We start from the raw sequence: 25,811 nt of genomic DNA on the forward strand, positions 1-25,811 counted from the left end.
AGTCACCCGACAGAACACCAGACAAAGTATAGTACAACACATACCTAGCTACGTGTCTATCGGAATTTCATTCCCTCTACATCAAGAGGCACAGGTGGGGCACAAGACTCTTAAGATGAAAACTCAAATTTTTACACGTACAACAACATAATGAAACAGAATACAACATAATGTTGGCCCCTTGAAATCACTCTGGACGAGAGCGCTCAGCTAAGGCCGTGATGAGGACAAAATTTTGCCCCGAATCGCCAGCAAGAAACCGAAAGGTGGAGAAGGTACTAACTAAAACGCATGGCTCAATGCTTCTGCGTTAGCATGTAGTTTTCCTTTTTTTTTTTTTTTTTTTGTAGCGAACGTCAAAGTTATGCTGTTGGAGTATCGTGCTCCACTTCAGTAACCGGCCACCTTTAGGCGACGATACCTATGCGGTACCAAGAGCTGCTCATAGTTGCGACGTTTCACATCTGTGTAACTACAATATAAGAGTCCTTATTTCTCATAAAAAGAAACATTCTTTTTCTTAGTTCCCAACTTCCCGCTTTCCATTAGCGCTTTAATTGAGAGGTTCTCACACTGCTCTCGATGAAGCGTTTCACGATCAACCCTCGATAGCTCACTCCAACTTTCCGCTACAGGCGACAGCGTTGCACCCCTCTCGCTCTGACTCAATGGCGCCATGTCGTCTCCTCCGCCTACGGAGACTGCGCCGTTCACTTCAGCGACGGGCCGCTCGAGTGACTGTTCAAATAACTCGCACGGTGAATTTCCTGTCTGAGGTTCCGTTGACTCGCAGCCAAGGTCACACAGATCAACAGGTTGCGAAGCTTACCGAACGGGCCTTCAATGACAACCGTAGCGATTAGTAAGCAAGCACTCTGCTCCTCGGCAACTTGTCTGATCCACGCACATTCTCCTGTGAAGTCATCAGAGACACCAACGAAGGATAGACAACGTCCATGGTTGCCGCTGAGTCTCAAAGTGCTAGACATGTTTTTCCATTCACACTAATTTCTTGGAGATACGACTGTAACAACTGTACGTTTTTTTCCGATTCTCGATTGTTGCGAAAGCAAACTTTTGCTTACAGTTTATCGCGATGTGCCCTTCTTTTTTGCAGTTGTAGCAGATTAGCGGCTTCCGTGATTCAAACGTTCGTGTGGTATCAGTGGGTTGTTTAGGAACCTCACTCGATTTTTCCGCTACCGTTTGCCCTTCCCCCACAGTGTCCTTCGTAAGAGACGGGTCCTGCCTGAAATTACGGTGCAAAACGGGTTTCCGTTAATCAGGTTTCTTTGAAAACCCCTCTTTCCTTTCAACTTTTTCAACGCGCACTGCCCTGCTATGCAACTTTCGGCGAGTATAATACTCCTCAGCTAACTCTCCCGCCTTGTTTAACTGTACTTCACCAAGTTTGTCCTGCAGCCGAAGCTTGACATCCTCCTCAATGCAGCAGTATAATTGCTGCAATGCAATGCATTCTACCACTTTATCGCGCTCGTCATAAACACCTTCGCCCTTGAGCCATTCAATTAAGACGAAACGTGAAGTCAACGTGTGACTCGGTATCCTTTTTAGCATACCGGAAACTTTGCCTGAAAGCCTCGGTGACAACTTATATCGTCTCAAGAGCACTTTCTTAACCTAGTTAGCTCTCAAACGCTTCCTTCAACAAGCACGTTATCACGTCGGACACTTTGCCAGGAAGAAGAGCTAACAGGTTTTGTGCCCAAAGAGACCGCTCCAAAGCATTTCGCTCACAGACGTGTTCAAACTTGACGAGATATTTCGCCATGTACTCGCCTACTAAGAACGGTTGCAGTTGGTCGCGAATTTTCTGACCGCTGACCTGAACTGTCGCAGAAGCTATGCTAGGCACCTGCGAACACTGTAGGATTCTATTCTATTTGTTTCAACTCAAGGCGCTTCTGTCTCTCAGCCTCCTCATGGCGTTCTCGCCTTTCAGCTTCTTCACGTTCGCAAACTTCTCGCCTTTCAGCTTCTTCGTGTTCGCGAACTTCTCGCTTTTCAGCCTCCTCGCAGCATGCTTTCATATCCGCCCTGGCCTCACCGGTTTCCTCAGTCGTCACTCCTGCATTCCTCATGATCTCAAGTATCGCTTGCTTTCGTTTCGCACGGCCCAAAATAAGGCCAAGTTCCTCACAAGTTTTGATGAGTTCCTTCACTTTAAGGTTCTCCATCGTTTACACTAGCCTCTTGCTGTTTGCCCGTGTTAAGAATCTACTTGCCGTACCCACTATAAGTCTACTAGCAAGACCCGTAAGCAATTGTTAACGCTGCCGTGTTTACACCCTCCGCATTAACTTTGGTTTCAAAGCGCTTCGACTTTGCTTGAAACGATCAAAGCTCACTCTAATGCTTCACACAGCCCTTCTCTAAAATACTATAAGCTGTGCTAGAGTAGTTTGGTGAACTGAGGGGAAAACATCAGGCACTCACCGCATTGATGTCGCTGACGCCGGCCGATCCCGCAGCTGCCAACCACTGTTACGAAGCCGAGACGCCAACACGGTCTCGACACGGCCGACAAGGTCACCTGCCGTTTGGTAGCGCGTGTTACTCTGCTCGCGACTGCTTCTGCGCACAGGTGATAGACGAGCGGACGAGGCGATGATGAGTTAAGGCAAGGTTTATGTACAGCATAAAAACAGAGGCGTTATAAATTCGGCACTGGGGCCGACAGCTTAGGGACTCGAAGAGCCGAGATGTCGTCTTTCGCACGCATCTGTCGGATTCTCTCTGCCGCATAGGTCAAATGCAAAGCGTACGAGGTCACGAAGGGCGCCATAAAACTCGCCGCCTTCAAGGATACCGGGCGCGCCGAAAGCGGGGAGACTCGACGCAACAAGAGGCTTCTCTGACACATAGGTCTACTGCTGGCGACGCGCCGCAGGGCTTTTTTTATAGCCACCGGGTGGATCTTTTGAATAACTAAACGTCTAACCAAAAGCGCCGTTGGCCGTGATGTCAGACTCCTCCAATGGGAACCCGCCACGGTGTTACACCCAAGGACAAGGGATGTTGCCACGCATTGCGTAAGACTTGCCAGACAGGAAGGCACTGATTGCTTCATCGGGCTCGTGGGCTGAGGGAGCTCTCTGTGCGTTGCGTGACAGACCGGCATCGCCGCTTGATGACGTTGTTTAGTTGATTGGGTCAGGCGGGCTCGAGCGCTGACCTTGACACAGATTGCCTTTGCAGAGGCATTGACGTTCAGTGTGGACTCCCAGGCTTAACAAAGCAGACTATCGGATACAGTCAGTGGCCGACGATGTTGCCAAATGGTCTGGTCACTCCAGGCCGGCGACGCCTACCAGCGATCACAAGCAGGGTAGATGGCCGACTGGTCCTTGTGAAAGATCGGTGGTAGTGTGAAAACACGGGCCTCGTCTGGCGATGCGGGGTGCTCAGAGTAGCGGGGGGACAAAGGACGGAGAGGTGCGTAACAAAAAGCAGTCGGGGCATGGAGGAAGGAAACAACTTTTCTTCCTTCATGTGTTTGGCTGAGCGGCAACTAGAGGGTGGAGGCAGGGTCAGCGTTTAACAATAAGAATGTATGGGCACTTCGCGGATGCCTGATCAGTGGTCAAAATTGGTTTCTCGGGAAGTAGGCAGACCGCAGACTTCGTTCGCTGTAACCGATCAGCGGCGCTCGGAGACGTTCGTTGTAAGTGCGATTTTGTGTCATTGAACCAATGTATATTTTCAGGGTCATGTGGATATGTTCGTTTTAAGCGAAAGTTTGTTTTAAGTGGGGCCTATATAAGGGCTCAACTGTATATGCTTTTCGCCTATAGAGACAGAGACATATACAATGCCGATGAAGCTGGTTTGTTTTATAACCTTTGCCGAACCGCTCGTTTGCGCTGAAAGGCGAAGCCTGCTCTCGCCACAAGGCCTCAAAGGAGCACATCAATGTATTGCTTTGCGCTAATAGACAAGCGTCGCCTGTTTATTATCGGTGAGGCCAAGTTGCTTCAAAAAGCGAGAGTGCCTGCCAGTAACTTACAAAGCCAATAAGAAGGTGTGGATGAAGCAGGATTTGTTCACCAGCTGGCTCTGCAAGTTCGACGAGGATATGGTTGCATAGAAGGGACGGGTCGTGCTTACCCTCGACAACTGCATGGCCCACAACGTCAAGCCAAGGTTAACTGCAGTCAACCTAAAATTTTTGCCTCCCAACACCACAGTAAAATGTAGGCCTCTCGATCAGGGTGTCTTTGCCATCGTAAAGGTGCTATACAAGAAGCGTATTTGCGAGAGAGTTTTGCTGAGCCTTCAGCAGTAGGAGCCTCCTGAAGTATTAAGGGGCACAATTGATATGGTGGTCGCTTTGCGGTAACAAGTAAAAGCAGACACCATGAGCAAGCGTTTCAAGAAGGCAGGTTTCGTGCGCAATGCAGAGGCTCTGGAAGATGATAAGCAGAGCGACAATGTCACCGATGAGACTTCCAACACTGTGTCAACACGACGTATGGTCCGGCCTTGTTGACAGCAAGTCCGTAAACGCCACCGACAGTTCTCAAGAATTTGTCGATGCCAAATAGTTGGAGCCGCCTGTCTGCGAAGAAGCGTGCTCAGATGACGCGATCATTGCAGCAGTGCGCGGTAGTGTGGTGGTTGCAACCGACGCAAAGTCGGATGGCGAGGATGACGTTGACCCGACACCATAACCTGATTTTCCGTGCAAGAACGCGTTGGAATGCCTCACAAAAGTGAAAAGATACTACGCGAAGAACAATTTGAGCGAGAAATCGCTTCAGCAGTGCTTGAGCTTTGTCGAGGACGAAATTGTGCAAAGCGCTGTTCTCAAGCATTGCCAGACAAAAATGACGATGTTGTTTCATTGATGCGGGACTTCGGAACTTGTGGCTGTGTTAGGATTGTGCTTTTAATGAGTCTGCGAGTGAGAAGCATGATAAATTGCTTTTGAAAGGTGGGTTGGCCTTTGGCATCGCCGAAGCCTAAAGAAGCCTGTTTTCATTTTAATGCGGTACAGCTTAATGCGTGGATTTTTACAACTCCTACGAGTTACATTATGAGCAGTTTACACTGTAGTACATTGCATGGATGCGTGATTGGTTTATTTTTCTTTGCATTGATGTCATGTGCATTTCATTGAAGTATCAGCCACTGCTGGTACATGTGGTTACAAGTCAACATGGCGCTCATGCAGACGTGGCCACCCGCCTCGATCCGAACTTGGGCTTGTTATTCACCCACAGCACTGGCAGGAATAAATGAATGGTTAAATGACTAATGAGCTGTTGCTTTGTGCCATCTTACACTGAGGACAACGCATCAGGTGCATTTTGTTTTATTTGCCAGGTCAGCTGTTTGTTCAACCACAACTGCTAAGTCTGATGTTCGGTGACTGATAATTGCCCTTAGAATTAGAGGAATACTGTCGCGAGTACATCATTTTCAAAGCATTAACACATTAATCTAAAGAAAATACAAGCAAAAGTTTGCAACTTATGGGTTACACAGCATGCAATGACAACATTATGAATTCAAAGCGGAAGGCACCTGCTGCAGCGGGTGCAGCTTTGTTTATTTTTTTCTCAGTCTGTTCACATTACTTGTCATGCACATGCAAGGAGATGCCAAGGAGATGCTAAGTAGATGATGCGACGTTAATGAATACATGTGGAGGGGCTCATGACCCATCAGCTAGACACTCTGCGACGTTCGCAGTGCTGAAGGGAACTTCTGAGATAGAGTATAGTCACGAGGCTTAAGCTCGCATTTTGCCTGGCCCATATGCGAACTATGTACCCAGCTGTGACACCTGAATAAAACAACAGCATTGCATTATGCCTCAATTTCTCAATTCTAGGCTTTGTCTGCTTGCTTGATTTGCAATGTACTGGTTATCGGTGGTGTGTGCTTGGCAGTTATTGGCACCTTCTGTTCACAAGGCTGTACATAATGGGCTGCGCCATAAGCTGATGCTATCGTTCGAAAGCAGCAGTGTGCGCCTTAGTGTGAGCGTCACTCGGCACCTTGTTTGAAACCGTGCAGGAGGTGCGTCCCTGTGAAGAAGGCCGGGAGGAGCATCGGCGTGACTACCACCTTGGCGTGCTGAAACAGGTGCAGGCTGTTTTTGGGCACCTTGCAGCATCACAGCTGCAGTACTACGTTCCGCGTGGCTTTTGGCACCACTTCAAATTGTGGGGTGAACCTGTGAACCTGCGAGAACAGCATGACGCGCTTGAGTTTTTCAACTCCCTGGTGGACTCTCTAGATGAGGCCTTGAAGGCCTTAGGTGCGCCCTGCCTGCTGGCTAAGGCCCTTGGGGGCACCTTTGCCGACCAGAAAATCTGCCGTGGATGCCCACACCGGTACTCTCGAGAGGAGTCCTTCACAACGCTCAACATCGACATCCGCAATCACAGCAATCTGCTGGACTCGCTCGAACAGTATGTCAAAGGAGACCTTCTGGAAGGGGCCAATGCCTACCACTGCGACAAGTGCAACAAGAAGGTGGACACAGTGAAGCGGCTGTGCATCAAGCGGCTGCCCCCGATCTTGGCCATTCAGCTGAAGCGCTTTGACTATGACTGGGAACGGGAGTGCGCCATCAAGTTCAACGACTACTTTGAATTCCCCCGTGAGCTGGACATGGAGCCGTACACGGTCCGGGGCCTGGCCCGACTCGAGGGTGAGCTCATGGATGAGGAGACGGCCGAGAGCGAGCTGGGTGCAACTCGTTACCGCCTGACAGGCATAGTGGTGCACAGTGGGCAGGCTTCTGGGGGCCACTACTACTCCTACATTTACACCAGGTGAGCCTATTTTATGTCTACTGTTAGATAAAAGCCTCTGCCAATGATCTCCAATATGGAATCTTCTAATGGTATCGGCCTGCCTTGCACAAGCGAGGCAGGTCGATTCCAGCACCCTGTTGTGGGTGGCACAGTTGGTGGCTCCATAGTACCACGCAAACGAAATTTGACGCCAGTCACAGAAAGGGCACACAACATTTAGTATCATTGGTAGGAATCAATGACATGGTCATAGTAGGTTCTTTAACCTACACTGACGGTATGCAAGCCTCCAGCCTTTCTCTGTCGAAACGCAACCACCGTGGCTACGATTCGCGATTCAAACTTAACACTAGCCACCTACGGTCGTGTCTGGACACGGTGCTAACAAGGTAAACCTTGAAAAAGAATGTGTTAGCAGAAACCCCGCATCGTTTCTTTATTTTTACCATGCTGCATGTGTGAGCCTGAAAAAAAAGAAAGCGATGTCCAACAACCAATGTTGTGTGCCACAGGGCATGACATCGCAATGGAAAAATGGCAACGTATTGTATCATTTCCTGAAGGATACGGCGTTGATCAGAAACCTGTGCATAAGAAAGAATGTGTTGGACCACTATGGTGGTTTGTTCTAATCAATTCACTTGTGGCGACTTCATTCTCGCTATTGAGTACATCATTATTAGGGAGTTTGCATTCTTGCCAATGCAGTAGACTCCTTTTAAACGAAACCTGAAGGGACCAGAAAAATGTGTTTCCTTTAACAGGAGTTTTGTCTACTAAAAGATAAACAGGGGTATAATATTCAAGTACGAAACCAAGCATATTAGGGGCAGTTGTTCTATTTAAGCAGCAATTTCATTTAGGAGAGTTTCGTTTATTGGGAGTGTACTGTATTTGGGCTTCTTAAGTACGCTTGCTTATGTTTACATAAGCAAGCGCTTCAGGAAATTTGTGTGTGAATGTATTTTTCGCATATGCTTGCTTTTAATGCAAGCCGTAGTGCTACCCACTCTCATACCTGCCAACTCGCTCGAATTGTCCGGGAGACTCCGGACCTAATCTCCCAATTGTACAAATTGTATCTGGAATTTCCCGAAAAGTGGCTGCCTTTTTTTTAATGAGGCTGCGACAGTTGCAGTGCTGCGGAAGAGCACTCTCCGTTACACTTCTAGTTCAGTGTAACCATACTGTAGAGTACCACTAAGTATATTTTAGGCACTACAGTACCGCGCATCTGTGCGAAGGCTGGTGGCTGCGAGCAGGCCCGTCACTAGGGGGGGGGGGGTTGAGGGGGTTCTGACCCCCCCCCCCCCCCCCCCGAAATTTTTTTGATGCTTTAACTTTTCGGGTGGTACTAAAATATTTACACGCCTTCACAGCGACCACCAGCTGCCAAAGTTACACTGCAACTTTCCTGGCATTGCTTCCCTCTTCTTCCTTTCTTCAAACCTACCCTTTTACCAGAACACCTCGTGCTCCCTGCCCCGCACGCGCACCTGCCCTATTTGTACAGCTTTGCACTTCGCCCTCGCGTTCCTTCAAGTCTTTTTTTTTTTCCGTCCTTCACACCGTAGCAGCTCCTTTATTGATTCCAGATGCTTTCCTTGTGCATTGCCGCTGGAGAAGTTATGCGTCTGTGCGGACCGCACGTGTCGGCTTTGGGTTCCTACGAAAAGCGCGTCTACTTCTGTGAAGGTAAACAGTTCGACAGCAACGGCAACACCAAAACGACGTGCGCAAATTTGCCAGGGAATGAAACACCTAAGCGGAAAACTCAGCGGCGCATTCCGAGGACGCAGGCTGCAGGGCAAACTTTTCTCAAACTGTAGTCCTCGCCACCGAAACGAATCATCGAAGATGACATCTACTGAAAGACTGGTATATCCGAGCAACTTCGAACAACCTTAACCACACGCAAGGAAATCTACCTCTTCTGTACACAGAAGGTATATGCGCCTCCCTACAAAGCGCACAAAGCGAGAATACAGCCGGCACACAATCCGGCACCAGCGGCCAACTTTCACAGGAGAAAAAAAACGCCGCCAAGCTGGGCTGCGCGCGGGAGTACAGAGGCTGATGTCACAGCCTACAAAGTGCATTTTTGGGGGTCACGGCTATTTAATTAGCGCAGCCCAGAGAGAATTATGCAGGCGCCCAGGGAACCGTCTGTGAAAAGGTGACTTTTTCACAGCAACGGAGCAACACCTCCTTTCTGGACTGTACCACAGGAGTGCAAATGTCTCGGCAGTGCATTCTTGGCGGTTCACGTATATTAAGGGGAGTATGCAGTGCCCATGGAGTCTTCTGTGAAAAGGTCTTTAAGTAGCGTTAATCCAGTTTGCTGCAACTGGAGTACAATAATGGGCCTGCATGCACACCAGCTGTAGCAGCGCTCAGAAAACACATGTTCCACGCGAGAGCCGGCGCGTTCATCACACTTCTACATTCTAGCCACTGTAAAGTGGATAAGAGAGGAAGAAAACATCGCCCGTCGTTCACGCCAGGCAGTCGAAGCAGTCACAAACGTCTTTTGGGAGCCACTGGCCACTTCTGTGTGCGTGCACAGGATTGTGGCAGCAAAATGAAAAGACACTCTGCAACAACGAAGCAAAGGAGTCTTGCGTCTTACTTCAAGAAAGTTCGAACCGATGAAGCGGACGGAGAAGAACCGCCTCCTTCGAAGGATAAAACTTCGCCCTCCTCAGCACTGGTGGAAAGCCAAGCGCGTCCGAACTTCTGTAGCGACTCAGGAGAATGCACCGGTTTATATGAATCACCTGAGAACGAACACAAGCAGGATACCCATGCGCCGCCGGGAAATGATGGTGGCCGCAGTGCAACTCCAAGTGATCTTTGTTCTACAGTCAACGCTGGGCAAAGTGACGCCTTTACCACTGGGCAGTGCCCAAGGAAGGTGAGTGGCATGGCACCTACACATTCTGGTTCGCCTCCCCTCTGTGCGACGAGTGTGAATATTTTCGACTTGGGACTGTTTGTCTCGAAAAGCAATAATGTAAATGATCCAGAGACGATGGAGAAGCTGCTGCTCAATCCGTGGACCCCTCCGGCTAACTGTGATTATCCAGCCACAGGGAAAAGGAATCTGAAGTTCCAACCTCACTGGGTAGATCGTTACCCATGGCTTGTTTATTCAGAGAAGCTTCAAGGAGCATTATGCAAATATTGCGTAGTCTTCGCAAGCGAGTGTGCAGGAAAAGGGGAGCACCAGCGCTTGGGCTGTTTTGTAACTAAGGAGTTCACCAATTACAAGAAAGCCATGGACGCCTTTAAGAGCCACGCATCCAGCAGTTATCACGCCATGTCAACAACGCTATGGGAGAACTATTTAGCAGTCCGGTCCCGCTCACAGCATGACATCTTAACACAATTTGACCACGGCCTTAAAAAGCAGGCGGATGAAAGCCGCAAGAACTTGCTGCCAATAATAGAAACAATCCTTTTCTGTGGCAGGCAAGAAGTACCGCTTCCGGCACAGACGACTCTGGTCCGATAAATATGTCTGAAGTGCTGCCATTCAAAAATGATGGAAATTTCCGCGCACTGCTTAGGATGAGAGCAAAATGTGGAGATGCCGCCTTGAGAGCTCACATGGAAACATCTCCGGCGAATGCGCTGTACACGAACCCAAAAATTCAAAATGAGTTGATCACCCTCTGTGGTTAAATCATACAAAGAAAGATAGTGGAAAACGTCAACTCAGGTTCGTGTTTTTCAGTTCTAGCTGACAAGGCCACTGATATATCTCGCACCGCCCACATTTCCCTATGTGTAAGTTATGTTGGACACGCCATTCTTAAAGAAGATTTTGTAGATTTCGTTCCCGTGTACGATCTCACTAGCAAGGCGCTGGCGAGCACAATCCTGAACAGCCTTAGAGGTCATGGCTTTGACCTGAACCTACTTTGCGGGCAAGGATACGACGGCGCGGCATCAATGAGCGGCCACCTTAACGGTGTTCAAGCCTTCATTCGTCAAACAGCGCCCAAAGCGTTGTACGTGCATTGTAGTGCCCACTCGTTGAACCTTGCTCTGCTTCACGCATGCAAACTCCCCAGCATCCGCAACTGTTTGGGAACTGTATCCTCAGCCTGTACGTTTGTGAGAGCTTCGCCACAGAGGACGAACCAACTGCGAGACAAAGTAGAAGATTTAACACAAGAAAAAAGAAAATCAGTTCTCTCCTTTTGCCAAACAAGGTGGGTAGAGAGTCACGATGCACTTCAGCGTTTCCTTGAACTGTACGTGCCTATTGTACAATTCCTCGAATATTTGGAAGAAGAGGCCGCGTTATCTGATACTTGATCAAAAGCTTCTCAACTGCTCAATGCCATTACGAAGCCCGAGTTTGTCGTTTCGCTTCAGATCTGTAGCGACCTCTTCTCTTTGACACTGCCACTTATGGTGACCTTGCTACTAACTGCAGCGGACGATCACTGCGGGTTCACGCTTAGCGAGCCACAGGGCCGCTACTCCGTTTACTCGCGTGTAGCGCACCGCCCCGCGCGCGCTTAACTAATAAGGCGTCTAGCGCGGCGCGGCAAACAGTGTTCTAACGCAAAAATACACAACACTTTATTGCCTCTGGCGGCACCCCGAACAACAGTACAACGTCCGCTCCCGGGACGCGGGTAGCAAAGGCACCCGCACGCGGACGTTCACAATAAGGGGAAAACCGCGAGCACGTCGCAGCTGGCAATGGCGAGCTTTGACACGGTGGTCGAGAAAAGGTCCCTCGCGGCTATGCTGCGCACTCTCACGATGGCCACTGGGCCTGGTCGCGAGTGTTAGGGCAAACCTCGTACGCGTAGGCCTACGGCAAGTGCGGCTCGTTGTGGTACGACCACTTCAAGCACTAGGCACCGCTGTGGGCTTAGCGTACGCTACCGAAGCTAGTACTCAAGTAAACACGCCTGCCGAGGTGCCCAAGGCCACCCCAGGCAGGCTACAGTCCGGCGATTCCCAAAGGGGACGCGGACGAAGGAAAACACGTGCTTACCCGGCGCCGACCACGGAAAAAAAGAGCGCTCCCTCGGCGTGCGCGTACCGCGTGCCGTGCTTGCACGTGGCGCCATCTATCGCCACGTGGTGTTAACAGAGCAGAAAAGCAAAAGGGTGTGGCCGTGTGGCGGAATGCCCGCGAAATGGTCGCGGGCGCGCCTCAGATCCCCACACACTTTGCAAGTTTCTTCAAAAAATTGACTGTGACTTGGCTCAAGCGTGCGATCACATAAAGAATGTTATAGACGTTCTTTCGACAAAAAGGGCCAGTGCAGAAACGGAATTTAATAAGATTTTTCTGAAGTCGCTCTCTTTCCTGAAGATCACAAATGTTGAGATGGCCCTACCTCGCATCACTGGAAGGCAGATGCAAAGAAGCAACGTACCTACCTTCTGCTACTCCCGAAGAGTACTACCGGAGGAATGTGTATTTGTCTTTGCTGGCTGATTTTGAAAATCAATTAAGAGACCGGTTCGATGCTCATAAAAAGGTCGTGGTTGGCCTTAACATGCTGCTGCCGAAATTCTGCGCATCGGCTAGCCTTTCTGATATTGATGATGCAGTGCAGTTTTACCTTGACGACATTCCTTTGGCTACTGTCATCGAAGCAGAGTTCACACTGTGGGTGAACAAATGCTGCCAGATCGAAGAAAAGAATCGCCCAGCTTGTGCTTTACAGGCCTTAGAGATGTGCAACCGCGACTTTTTTCCGAACATCCACAGCCTACTTTCTATCCTGGCGACTTTACCCGTGTCGACGTCGACACCGGAACGGACTTTTTCCACACTGAGAAAGCTGAAGAGCTACCTTCGAAATCATATGAACAACGACAGATTGACCGGACTAGCACTGCTGAGCATCCATCGAGAACTTCAAGTGACCCCAGAACAAGTCCTCACAGAATTTCGCAAGTTGCCGAGAAGGAAAAACTTCCTCGTTTAAACTTCCCTCTATGTTTCAAGAGTCGATTAAAAGCTAAACCCAGCTAGCCCAAGCTTCAACCCTTCTATCCTTTCGCAATTACGAGGAAACTATCCATCAAGCAGAATGTGCGAACGGTAACAAGAAGATCGGAATGTCGGGCGACTTGTTTGTTTGCTTGCATACATGCTGTCACAGATTGCCATTTTTGCGACTCAGCGTAACGGCAAATTAACGGGCGCCACACTCCCCCGCTGACCGGTGGAACCGTTCACTCATGAAAAGACTGGCCTTTAGTGCAGGGAAGTACTGAACGGGGTATTCTTCTTCAAACGGGATTTTTTGCGAAACACAAGTTGCTGCTAAGCGTGTTGTCATGCAGGACTGTTGTTTCAAAAGATGTCTCTGAAATGCGAGGATGTTAAGTGTTACTGGTGCGGACGTATAGAAAAACTGCCATCGTCGAGAAATGGCTGTACATACCGAAAACACTGTGGTTGAGTCTCTAAAACGCTGTGATTTTGCAATCACTACAGCGGGGTGCAAATGACTCATTTGCAGTATCAGTAATTCCCGATGCGACATCTCCCCCACCACCGCCTTGCTGCGGTCTCACGAATTTCCATTCTCCTACGTTGGCAGGTATGCATTGTCAAATTAAGCTTCTGTTATTCTTCCCCCCCAAAATTTTGCTTTCACGTATGTGTATACACACATGCACAAGCGCATGCGTCAATATACATAAGATGGGTGTATCTCATAGAAAAAAATTTCTTTGTACGCCCCTGTCACTGATGTACCTTTCTTCTGCATGAACTGAAGTAGTGAAACTTAACATATCTGTGGCGTTTAGGCCTGCATTTACTTTGTGTTGTTCTCATTAAATGCGGCATGCTAACAGTTTAGGTTCATCATCCTTCTTCGCTTCCCCGTAGATGCTTTTGTGAATGAGACCGTGTCCTGTCCTGAAATGGTGCAGCCACTCACCTAAGGCCTGGACTTTGTCAGTGAGCAGAGCAAGTGCGATCTTGTTGGCTTTCTCACTCAAAAGTTTGCCATTAATGTCCCCACTAGTGGCAATAACCTCCTTCAACCAAGTCAAAAGAGCTTTCAAGCATGCTGTGCTGTCTTCGCTTGCCTCACATTGACGCTGAATGGAAGCACATTTTTTATTACAGTCAACTGCCGATTTTTCGGACCCTCTAGGGAGCGAAAAATCGTCCGAAAATTTGGGCAGTCCAAAACAATGAATGCAAGAAAAAAAATGCATTATTTTACTGATAATTTCCAATTCAAGCAAAAAGAAATGCCCCATTTTGCTAATATTTTTCAATGCAAGCAAAAAACGCATCATTTTAATGATATTTCTCGGATCAAGATGGTCAAGGTCGAAGTACCAGACTTCCGGAACTCTGCCAAAGCATCAGTGTGGTGGCTCTGAAAAGAGCCGTTAAAAAAAAAGGCATGCAGCCGACAGTGGGTGCCGTCAGGGCAACCGGTGTTAGAGCTGCAGTGGCTTGAAAAACTTTTTGATTTTTGTTTGAACGGCATTCTGCTTGCATGTGATCACATTTGCCTCGATCGGAGCAAGGGTCATGTCATCACTGTACACTGATGACAGCGTCATCAATGCTCGCATCATTTTGGTGGTCGTAGGTGGTGCAGGCAAAGGTTCCTCTTTTTCGACATCAGGGTCGTCTGAACCCGCCATAACCTGACTGACTATTTCGTCGTCGGTTAGCACTGCGCAGAAGTCGAGCTTGTTGTCAGCGTCGACGAACATCAGCCTGCAATCGGCCACTCTTCACTAACTTAATGATGGCAGCTTTTTCTTTCATCGTTAACCGACGGTACTGTTTTCCGCACTTCGCTGCCATCGGCGAGGACGACGAAGGTGGAGTGGGGGCCATCGCAGGCAAGTGAAATCCTCAGGATGTGAACAAAGGAGCTTGCTGACGAGCGTCGAAGCACCTAGGCATAGCGTTGCAGAGCACACTTCACACGATCACACAACCACGCACTAGGCTAGCCAAACACCATGTGGGCTGCGTAAACAAAACAGCGCGACCGCAGGCAACAATGCCTTGGGTACTCCGGCAGTGGCGCTGGTAAACATTCAAAATAGCCAGCGTGGCCAGACCAAATCGGTGTGTGACGGTTAGTTCTAGTTCGAAGTGGTGAAACGCTTCGTGAAACCGCTGCGCAGAAAACCAGAGTGCCACGCACGAGCACAAGCGCTAAAGCGACAGGAACATTATTGGTGCCAAAAAATTTCCGGGTGGATAGTTTGGATTGTCAGCGAAGCACCCTTTCATGATAAACACGGCCAGTGTTAGAAATCTCGGAGGCCGTGTATGTTTCTCCGCTAACGATCAACAAGTCTAAGCAACAGATGCCGCCACAGTAGGCCGGCGCACTCATTTATGCGATCGTAATCGCGTGTGACGCAGTTGTGGTGGTTTCTACCGGAGGTCAGTAGTGGTTTCCGACTTTCCGTCGCGTCAAAAAGTCCGGAAAATTGGACTCCGGGGGCTTCGAGCGTCCGAAATTTCAGACTTTCTTATACATTGATTCTACGGGGCTCGTGGCGGTGCCGCGAAGATGTCCGAATTATCAGGCATGTTCAAAAATTCGGGTGTCCGAAAAATCGGCAGTTGATTGTATTATGTTCCGCTGTCCAACAATTGTTCTCACTGCTGACGTTGCGATACCTAGCTGCTTAGCCAACTTGGTGCGTTATCTTTTGGGATCCTGATCGACCTTTCCAAAAATGCTTAGTTTCTCTTTAAAAGAGAGAGCCTCTCGCTTCCGAGACATAGCTGGCTGCGACTTGGCAAAAAGGCATGATCACAACAAAGCAAGAATGCGGGCTTGACAGCTTGAGGCTTTACACCAAGCAAAACAAAGATAGAGAGGAAACGTGGCCAGCGCTTTTTGTAATCATTGCGCAAGAACAAAAGGGGCACTCCACTGCCCAAGATCGTGTAGATCTTGGAGGCTGTCACCCGCTGCTCACAGGTGATGCAGGCAATGTGCTAAACAGGTGGCGCAGCATGTATTCCAGCATGTATTCCAGCATGTGAGTGCATATTGCTCTTTTTTGGGGTCATTGGTTGGCGACGTTTATTCGTATCAAACAGTACGGGTTCAAAACCGGTTGGTAACAACCATACTCTAGCACGTTGTAAATAATGGGTTTTGGCCGGGACCACATGAAATTGGCATCATCCCAAAATTCGTATTAGCAATGATCGTGTCATCGAGATGTTATTGTACTTTTAAATTTTGATTAAACTTAATTAAATTTGTTTTGGAGCATAAATAGCATCATATTTCTTGGCATTAAGACTCACTGATTCAGAGGTGGCTTGTTTGGGTTCTGTCTGTACAGCATATGATGAAGTTTTCATTCAATTACCTGTCTACCAGTGTGCACTTTGCTAATTTGAACAATTTCATAGCCTTCTTTGAGTTCGAATTATAGTTAAACCTTGATATAAAGAAATTTTGTTATATGTAGGTTCGGTATGAAAATTCAGAAAACAAACACGCAAATTAAACAAAAGGGGGACTGGTGCCAGAGCTAACCGAAAACACTTATTTTACTGTAAAAGCTGCGTTATTGTTGCGATAGCAATTATGTAGACACTCTTGGGGGTTTTTGCCATCGCCGCCACGTTCCGTAACAAGTCCAAGTTGATAACATGCCCCCACGCATCGTAACTTTTTCACGAGCGGGTAAAAGCGTGCTAGTGCTGCTGAAGCAGAGATCAAATCAGTCGGCCTATCCTTATTGCCTGGAAAGTGCATAAGATAACATTACTCGCGTGTTAGAACTGCTGTTGAATGCTCAAACCGAAAGTAAACTGCCCGTCTCTAACGAGCATGAAACAACGCGAGGAAGGGGTAATGTAAAAAATAGCAGAGGTTCTCATTTGGCCATTCATTGTCCATATATTGTAATCCTGGTTGTGATAAAACGTAAATTTTGCATTGTCACAGAGACCAACATTCAGGGGAAATCATGGGAGCGTTTTTTATGCCACTGGAAGGTGATAATTGTATCAGCGAGCCTTCCCTAGCATTATCAAGTACAAAAGTTTCATATCTCACAGATAGCTTGCACGTCTCATCAGCCATTTTGTTGTTTTGTCACATTGAGCGTGCGCGATGTTTCTTTCTATTCTTTGCTTTGCTTTCTCGGATATTATTTATTCTGCTTCTTTGTGTAATAAATTTTAGTTGCGAGTCAAAATTGTTCCGATTTTGTCATGCTAATATTTGTTCAAGACTATGCATCTTTGCTGATTTCAAATGTGGAAATTTTTTAGTACAAATAGTAGCTTTTAAGGTATCTATTTCATGTGCCAATTTGGAAGCGCTGTTTGCTTGGATCAAGAGAGCTACAAAGCAAATCGGCACATCAGGACAACCTGGAATGATAATTGTACGCACGAAAACAAAAATGAAAATTCAGGGTGTCTAGCAACCTGGAAAAGTCAGGGAATTTCTGAAAAATCTGGCCAGGTCATGGAAACTGACAGCAGTTCTGTACAGTCATCGCAAAAAATAAGCATTATCCTTGATCAAAGCTTAAAAAGTTGCTGTTTCAGCTGCAACTGCAGGGAGCTGCTTGAAGGCGTGTGAAAAAAAAAAAAAAAGATAGTGTATAACTTTTGCTTCTTTGTGTAAACGTGAAAGGATACACCGACCCATAGAACACAAAGTTCACGGACATTTCAGCACCCGATAGAGGAGGGAGCCTTGTTCATAATAAATGCTTTAAGATTAAGTACGCTTGAATACGTTACGTAAGCAACGAGAGTACATTGTCATAAGTGTCCCATCACTCCTGTTCAGCGAATGTACAGTCATCTGTATCTGGATTCCAGGTGCAGGCATGATGCAAGCTTCTTTTAAATGTGGACCATTTATAGTCACACCTACACTCAAATTCGGCGTCAGTGGTGATGTCTTTACGCTTACTGCGCATGCTCTCATCTCATGTCCCTTGCCAACTGTCGCTTCTTCTGCCCTCTCTCGCCTCGCAAGGCCGATGCAGGCAGCATCTGCTAGTAAAAATCGACTGCTCCTTCATTCAATAAATATGAAGAATAAAGATGAAATAACAATGAAGCATTCCCAAACCATACCCAATTATGCAACATTTACGCAATACCCCCCCCCCTTTCCCCATTGGAAGATGCGGGTTTTTCCTTTGTCCAGAACACGCGTTTTTTACAAGTCTATTTGGTGGTCTGTAGATTCGCATGTTCAGCGAAGGCAGTCGAGACCACGGGTGTTAACTCTTTTGTTGAAATCACCAGTTTCACCGATGTACTCGTCACAATTGTGACAGCCTATGGCATAAACAAGACCAAGAACATTTCTGCTTGGCAACTTGTCCTTCACATTGGCTAAAGCATTCCTTAGCTTCCATGTTGGTATATCCACTATTTTGATGTCTGTTGCTTCTATATATCCAACTTTTGAGCCATAACATTACTCCCGTCTGTAAATTTCTGCATGTTTGTCTAGGCCACGATTTCAGCTCGGCTTGAAAGCCATCTGGTTTGTCTAGGCTAGAACTGCCATCAGCAAAAGCTTGCTGGGCTACTCATGCCTTCTGTTATTAATATTTTATATTATTATTATTATTATTATTATTATTATTATTATTATTATTATTATTCAGGATGCAATTGCAAACGTCCTCAGCTACACACTTATTGCTGGTGGCTCATGTTTCAAGGGTAGAACTTGGGTAACTTCAGCTAAATTTCTCATTTCAGCTTTGTGAGATTTTAAACCTGCAATTATTTTTCAGTGTCATGTCCACAGCAGAGTACATAAATCAAGATATTGTGCTGACGTTCGTGATTCACCTGTGCAACCATGGAAGCTGTTGCACCTTGACAGATCCCTTCTTGCCACCACATATTCAAACGTTGGCACTCTAAACGCTGTCCCCAGTTTTCATTGCAGCCGTTTGAGGACTTTTGTTGCACTTCAAGTGTTAGAGCCCAGAGGCATAAAATACAAACATGCATGTGCTCGTCGGAAAAAGAAAGGACGAAAATTTTGCAGTGCGGCTCTGTTCTTGCAACGTTGTCGTTACTCACTGTCAAGGCAAGGTACACAGAATATGCCAGTAGTAGTTATTCATCTTTTTTTTTTTTTGCTGATAGTATACCTTAGAGCTGTGCAAACTAGGCGGGAAGGCAAATCAATAGTAAATACAGCCATCCAAATCAAATCAGATCTAATCAATCCACATCATAAATAGTTGATTTAGTAAATACAGCAATGCAGGTTGGTCTAATACAATTTAATCCACGTCCTCAGCAGCGTGGGCTACAGCTATTATAGTAAAGTAGATTATACTCCATTGGCAGAACCGGCCAGGCTCCCGTCTCTTCATTTACACGGATTCCGCGAGATGGCACCATATCTACGTTTCGTAGCAGCTTTAACCAAGTTCCGAAAACTCGGTGCTAGTTTCGGTTTCAAGAAACATGCACACGCGTAGCGGTTGCGTCACCCTAAGATCTGGTTGAACAGAGGGAGGTTGATGTGAATGTTCGCATTTACTGGCTTTGACAAGTTTTTACAAATGAAAACAATTCGATACGCTTGTAAAGAAGTTCTCTTTTATTTATATGTCTTTTCTTATTCCTTATTTTGTGAATTTTAAATCAGGCGAAGCGCGGGAAGTGACTGACTTGGGTTCGTAGTGCTTGCCTCCGCTTCTTCTCGCCCCTTGCTCAGCGATATTAGAAGTTGTATCGCGTTCAGTTATCTGGCTCGGTTGGCGTGGCAGTGACCTACAGGAAAGATAAAGACAGTGCGATGATGTTTATTCAAACAGAGGAGTCGCAACGAGGTCGCGACGGAAAATGGGCGTACGGCAAGTCTAGCAAAGTCGCCACAGGTTCTCGTGCAATCAGAGTACGGGGTTTTTCGTTCTCTTAGGAAGGCGCATACGTGTTAGTGCGTATGCTCCACTACAATACCCCCGGGGTGAAGAGTAGCCATCCTGGCGACTCGGGGAGTAGGCACAATGAGGGGGTCGTAGTAGGGCTTGAGACGATCGACGTGTACGGTCTCGCGTCCTCGGCGGCGCAAATCTGGCGATTGGGTTAGGGGCTCGATGATGTAATTCACTGGCGAGGTTGCGTCAATGACACGGTATGGACCATGGTACCGGGCCAGAAGCTTAGAAGAAAGGCCAGGAATGTGCGGGGCACCCAAAGCCACACAAGGGAGCCAGTACGAAACGTGGGCGCTATGTGATGAATGTCGTCATGTCGGGTTTTTTGTAGACCTTCAGCCTCACTTGTCATAGACCGAGCCAACTGACGGCAGTCTTCAGCGTATCTGGCGACTTCGGAAAGCGGGGAGCACTCCGACGCATCAGGGCGAAACGGGAGTATAGTGTCGAGTGGGTGGGATGGTTGGCGGCCGTACAACAGAAAGAAGGGGGAAAACCCGCAAGTCGCTTGCGTCGCGGTGTTGTAAGCGAAGGTAACAAAAGGTAATACAGCATCCGAGTCAGTGTGGTCGAAGGTGTACATCCTCAGCATGTCGCCAAGTGTGCGGTTGAACCGTTCAGTGAGACCATTCGTCTGTGGATGGTATGCGGTAGATTTCCAGTGGATGATGTTGCATTCAGCGAGAATAGCTTGGATGACCTCCGACAGGAACACTCGACCCCTATCACTGAGTAATTCCCGTGGAATCCCATGCCGGAGAATGAAGCTGCGCAGAATGAAGAGTGAAACTTCGTGGGCGGTCGCTGCCGGTAGAGCTGCAGTCTCAGCGTAGCATGTCAGATGATCGACGCCGACAATAATCCACCGGTTCCCAGAGCGACTATATAGAGGGGGCCATAGAGGTCGATACCCACGCGATCGAATGGTCGAGCCGGGCATGGGAGCGGCTGTAACATGCCAGTAAGGTGCCGCGGAGGTGTCTTGTTCTGTTAGCAAGTGGTGCAAGACTGAACATATTTCTGCACAAAGCGATACATGCCTCGCCAGTAATATCGTTGGCGCAGCCTTTCGTAGGTTTCAGGACACTTGCGTGAGCACTTTAAGGGTCTGCATGGAAATTCATGCAGATGTCAGAGCGCGTATGAGTTGGGAGAGCAAGGAGCCACTTCCGACCACCAGGCATGTAGTTGGGGCGGTACAGAATGTTGTCTCGCACGGAAAAGTGGGCTGCTTGCCGGCGTAGCGCTCGCGTGGAAGGGACAGCAGATGGATCGGTAAGGTAATCGAGTAACAATGCAAGGTATGGGTCTTTACGCTGTTCCAAAAGCATGTCAGTTGTGTCGATTGGTGAGAAGGTGGTAAAAAGGGGTGACAGAGAAGCCACATCTGGTGTTAATGGCGATCATGAAATTGCATCAGCATCCGCATGCTTGTGACCAGAGCGATATACGACACGGATGTCGTATTCTTGCAATCGAAGTGCCCAACGCCCCAGGCGTCCGGACGGGTCTTTCAAGGTGGACAGCCAACATCGAGCATGGTGGTCTGTGACCACGTCAAAAGGACGGCCATAAAGGTACGGGCGAAACTTCATCAGCGCCCAGATTATGGCCAAACACTCCTTCTCTGTCACTGAGTAGTTCTCCGATGGAGGCGGAAATGTTGTAGGCCCGTGTACTCAGATTTGGGTGCACGTTAAAGAACCCCAGGTGGTCGAAATTTCCGGAGCCCTCCACTACGGCGTCTCTCATAATCATATGGTGGTTTTGGGACGTTAAACCCCACAAATCTAATCTAATCACTGAGTAGTTCAATTCAGCCTTCTTGAGAGTGCAACTTGCATAGGCGACTATGTATTCGGCTTGGGTGCCTTTTCGTTGTGCCAAAACTGCACCAAGACCAATGCCACTTGCATCGGTGTGAATTTCTATGGCAGCAACGGGGTCGTATTGGCGAAGAATAAGTGGTGAGGCCAGCAGGCGGCGCAGCTGGCGAAATGCATCGTCACATGCAAGTGGCCATGCAGATACAGCTTTGCTGTTCGAAAGCAGACTCGTGAGAGGTGCCATGATGGACGCGAAGTTGCGCACGAAGCGACGAAAGTAGGAGCAGAGACCGACGAATTTTCTTAGGGCTTTCAGTGATGTGGGCAATGAGAAGTCAGCGACAGCTCCAAGGTTATCCTGATCCGGAAGAACACCGTCTTTTGTGATGACATGTCCCAAGATGGTTAGTTTTCGTGCTGCGAAGTGGCACTTCTTGGAGTCAAGTTGTGGGCCTGCAGAAGTTAGACACGTCAGAATCTCATGGAGGCGAACAAGATGTGTCGGGAAATCAGTGAAAAATGACTACGATGTCGTCCAGGTAACACAAGCAAGTTTTCCATTTATGGGCACGCAAGATGGTATCGATCATGCGCTCAAATGTGGCAGGTGCGTTGCAGAGCCCAAATGGCATGACTTTGAACTCATATAGGCCATCCGGCGTTACAAAGGCTGTTTTAGGGCAATCACACTCAGCCATTGGCGCCTGCCAATACCCAGAACGCAGATCCAAGGATGTAAAGTACTCGGCGCCTTGTAAACAGTCAAGAGCATCGTCTATTCGTGGTAGCGGGTAGGCTTCTTTCTTCGTAATCTTGTTTAAGCAGCGATAGTCCACGCAAAATTGAACGGTGCCATCTTTTTTTCTTTACCAGAACTACAGGTGATGACCAAGCGCTTTGAGGAGGCTGTATGACTCCACGTTTAAGCATGTCATCTACTTGCTCCGTAATGACGCGGCGCTTTTAGGCGGAAACACGGTAAGGACGCTGTCGCAGAGGCGAATGTGAGCCGATGTCAATAGTATGAGTGATAGTCGTGGTGCGGCCCAAAGCAGCTTCCTGAAAGTGGAAAGAAGAGCGAAACTTGTTAAGGAGAGCAACAAGTTGGCGGCGATGCGAGAGGGGAAGGTCTGCGTCAATAGCGTTGTCGAAGGCTGAGGAACTTGATGGCTCAGACGCATGAGTGATTGTGGCAATGTGACGTGGCATTTTGTCGGGAAGAATAATATCATCGATATGGTCGACAGGTTGCACATATTCTAACGTTTCACCACGAAGTAAGCCAATCGGGTAGTTGCAGTGGTTGGTAACCAGCATTACGGTTAAACCAGACGCAATTGTAAGACAACAAATGGGAGAACAATGCCCTTGCGTTGAGTAAAAACCGGAGATGGGGTAAACACCACCGTGGCATCAGGTTGCGCCACACATAAAAGGCTAATAGGAACCAAAGCTTCCGGAGGCAAGGTGATGTCGTTGTCAGCGATGAGTTTGCAGAGCAGAGGAGAATGGTCGGGTGATGGCAATTCACATGTTGGCACAAGCGACACTTCGCCATGGGAACAATCAATAACAGCTTCATGTCGTGATAAAAAATTCTAACCCAGGATAAGGTCATGAGAGTAAGATGGTAGAACAAAAAACCGTACAAAGTACAAAACGTCTTGGATGACGACGCACGCCGTACACACAGCCGAGGGATGAATGCGTTGCGCGCTAGCCGTGGACAGCACCATGCCACAGAGAGATGTGGTCACTTTTTTCAGTTTCCGACAAAATTTTGCGTTCATCACAGAAACGGCAGCCCCAGTATCAATTAACTCTAATGTGGCGACTCCCTCAACATCGACATCAACAACATTTTGCGGCGAAAATGGAGGCCTTGGGAATTGCGCACAAGTTGCAGTTCTTGCCTCCAGAACTGCACTGATTAGTTTCCCTCTTCAGGAGGTGGTCAACAATGCATAGGCGATGGCGATCGGCGACGAGGGGATGGGAAACGAGCAGTCGATGGGCGGCGATCCGAGTCGGAGTGCCTCTGTTCATATGCAGACGTGGTGGCCTGCTGCCGCGCGTAGGTAGGAGTTCTGAAGTATGCGTGCGCAGGTGTGGGTGGCGGCGACAGAAGCATGCAATGTGGCCAGCGATCCCACACGCGAAGCAGATAGGACGATTGTCTTGGGTGCGCCACTCACTAGATCGACGGAAAAAGCGAGGTGGGGGCCTGTAAACTGGAGGCGAGGCCGGAGGAGGTGGAGCCGATAAGGCGACTGGATGCGGTGGGGGCCGCGCGACCACAGCTGTGTAGTTGAGAGGTGAAAGTGGCGGAGGTGGTGCGTAGCCGGCAGTTGATGCATCAGATGGTATCGAAGTGCATGGGTAAGAGGCCGGAACTGTAAGGAGGGCATCGCAAATTTCAATGCCTATGGCCTGCAGTGTCGAAGGGAGGCTTGTGGTGGGCGCGTCGCTATGCAACAGCAGGGAGAGCTGTCGGACGACTTCCTCCCTGATTAAGTGTTTAATCTGGTTCGACAGAGTTCCTTGGCGAACGCTGCCACTTGCGAGTGCGACGGCCGAGATTGAATCTGGTGATGGGACACTGTCGGGCGATAGAACGCTGATGACGCAATTCATCGAAGCTCTGGCACAGGCTTATGAGGACTGCCACCATGGTTGGGCTTTTCGCCAGCAACATCTGGAATGCGCCATCCTCGATGCCCTTGAGAATCTGTCGAATTTTTTCCTCTTCAGACATAGATGGGTTAACACACCGGCTGAGGTCGAGCACATCCTCAATATAACTAGGAAATGTCTCGCCAGGCTGCTGGGCTTGGTGGCGCAGACGCTGGTCAGTGCGGAGCTTGCGGACCTCTGGTCGGCCGAACGCTTCGGTCACGAGGGTCTTAAAGATGGACCACTTGGCGATGGGGGTTTCGCGGTTGGTAAACCACAGCTTGGGTCTTAAAGGTGGACCAGTTGGCGATGGGGGTTTCACGGTTGGTAAACCATAGTTTGGCGACTTCAGCCAAGTAAAAGAAAACATAGGCCAGCTTAGAGTCGTTGTCCCACTTGTTGCTGGCACTTGCGCATTCTTACAAGGAGAGCCAGTCTTCGACGTCTTGCTCACCACTGCCGCTGAAGATTGGTGGGTCCAGCTGACGGGTAGCGCTGGAGCAGGTCGACGGGGCAGCCGATGGTGCTGGCTCTGCTGGGATAGGTTGCTTGGCAACTGCGTCAGTCATGTTGTAAGGTGATCTTTCGGCTAACTTGCGAGAGCGGAGCTCCTGTTCTGCTTAGTGATCTCAGCAGCGCAGCCTCCACCAAATGCAATGATGTTTATTGAAACAGAGGAGTCGCAATGAGGTCGCGACTTAAAATGGGCATACGGCAAGTCTGGCAAAGGCGGCACAGGTTCTCGCGCAATCAGAGCACAGGGTTTTTCGTTCTCTTTGGAAGGCACATACGCGTTAGTGTGTATGCTCCACTACAACAGCAAGTTTTGGCGGGCAGGGAACTGAAGCCGCAGTGAGCTACACCGAACAAGTCAACCACTCATTCGGCGAAGATGACTTAATTGGGCAACACATGTTTTCCGCGGCTCTGCGGTGTGCTAACCCAGGGATTTCTAGTTCTGCGAATGTTTTCAGTTTCCTAAAGGCAACAGGTGAGCACAAGAATTTGGACCCATTATTTGAGCAGGTATTGATTTTGCATGAGTACATATGAGTAAATTCAGTTCTCTGGAAGCCTGACTGAACTTACAGAAGTGCAGTGTCGCTTGACGGCAGCCAAGCTCCTGTCGGGAAAATGCGTTTATTGAAGGGCTTGAATTTGAGTTGGTTTGGCTACATATTTTTAGTTTTTTTTTACTTTTGGTGTGTAGTTCAAATGATGTTAAGTAATTATAGGATGCTTCCGGCTCATTAAATTCTTGTAGCTGCATTTCAAAATTTGTGAGTCTTTACTTCTAATAGTGTCACTCGAATACACGTGATGGACTAAATGCTAAAAATTTTTACAAATAATGTCGATGTAGCCAAAGTTTTGACAAGTGAACTTCACCAAGACAAGTCAACTTGCCAAAACACTGTTTCCAGCGACGATGTTTGTCGAAAAACTTTTGATCCCTTCCAGCCCCTCCGTGCCTCTGAACTTCAGTATCGTTTAGTACACAAGTTCTGTAAAAAACTATGTGCGCCGTCATAACAAACTTGATTGAGTCAAATATGACGTGTCCTACTTGCAATATTGTAGATAATTTTCT

The 25,811-nt window shown here is 48.2% G+C and overlaps 1 protein-coding gene across 3 annotated transcripts in view; it reads left to right on the top strand.

The window, feature by feature from the left end:
• The window catches only part of faf (ubiquitin carboxyl-terminal hydrolase-like faf), a 482,217-nt gene that overhangs the window by 347,923 nt on the left and 108,483 nt on the right, over window positions 1-25,811 (top strand). For all 3 annotated transcript variants that reach the window (XM_075874530.1, XM_037429964.2, XM_075874549.1), the window contains one exon: window positions 6,043-6,806. In XM_075874530.1, coding sequence (XP_075730645.1) covers window positions 6,043-6,806 — 764 coding nt within the window. The remainder of the gene's footprint in view (window positions 1-6,042; window positions 6,807-25,811) is intronic.

This window comes from Rhipicephalus microplus, chromosome 1 (assembly GCF_043290135.1).
Source record: "Rhipicephalus microplus isolate Deutch F79 chromosome 1, USDA_Rmic, whole genome shotgun sequence".
Classification (NCBI taxonomy): domain Eukaryota; kingdom Metazoa; phylum Arthropoda; class Arachnida; order Ixodida; family Ixodidae; genus Rhipicephalus; species Rhipicephalus microplus.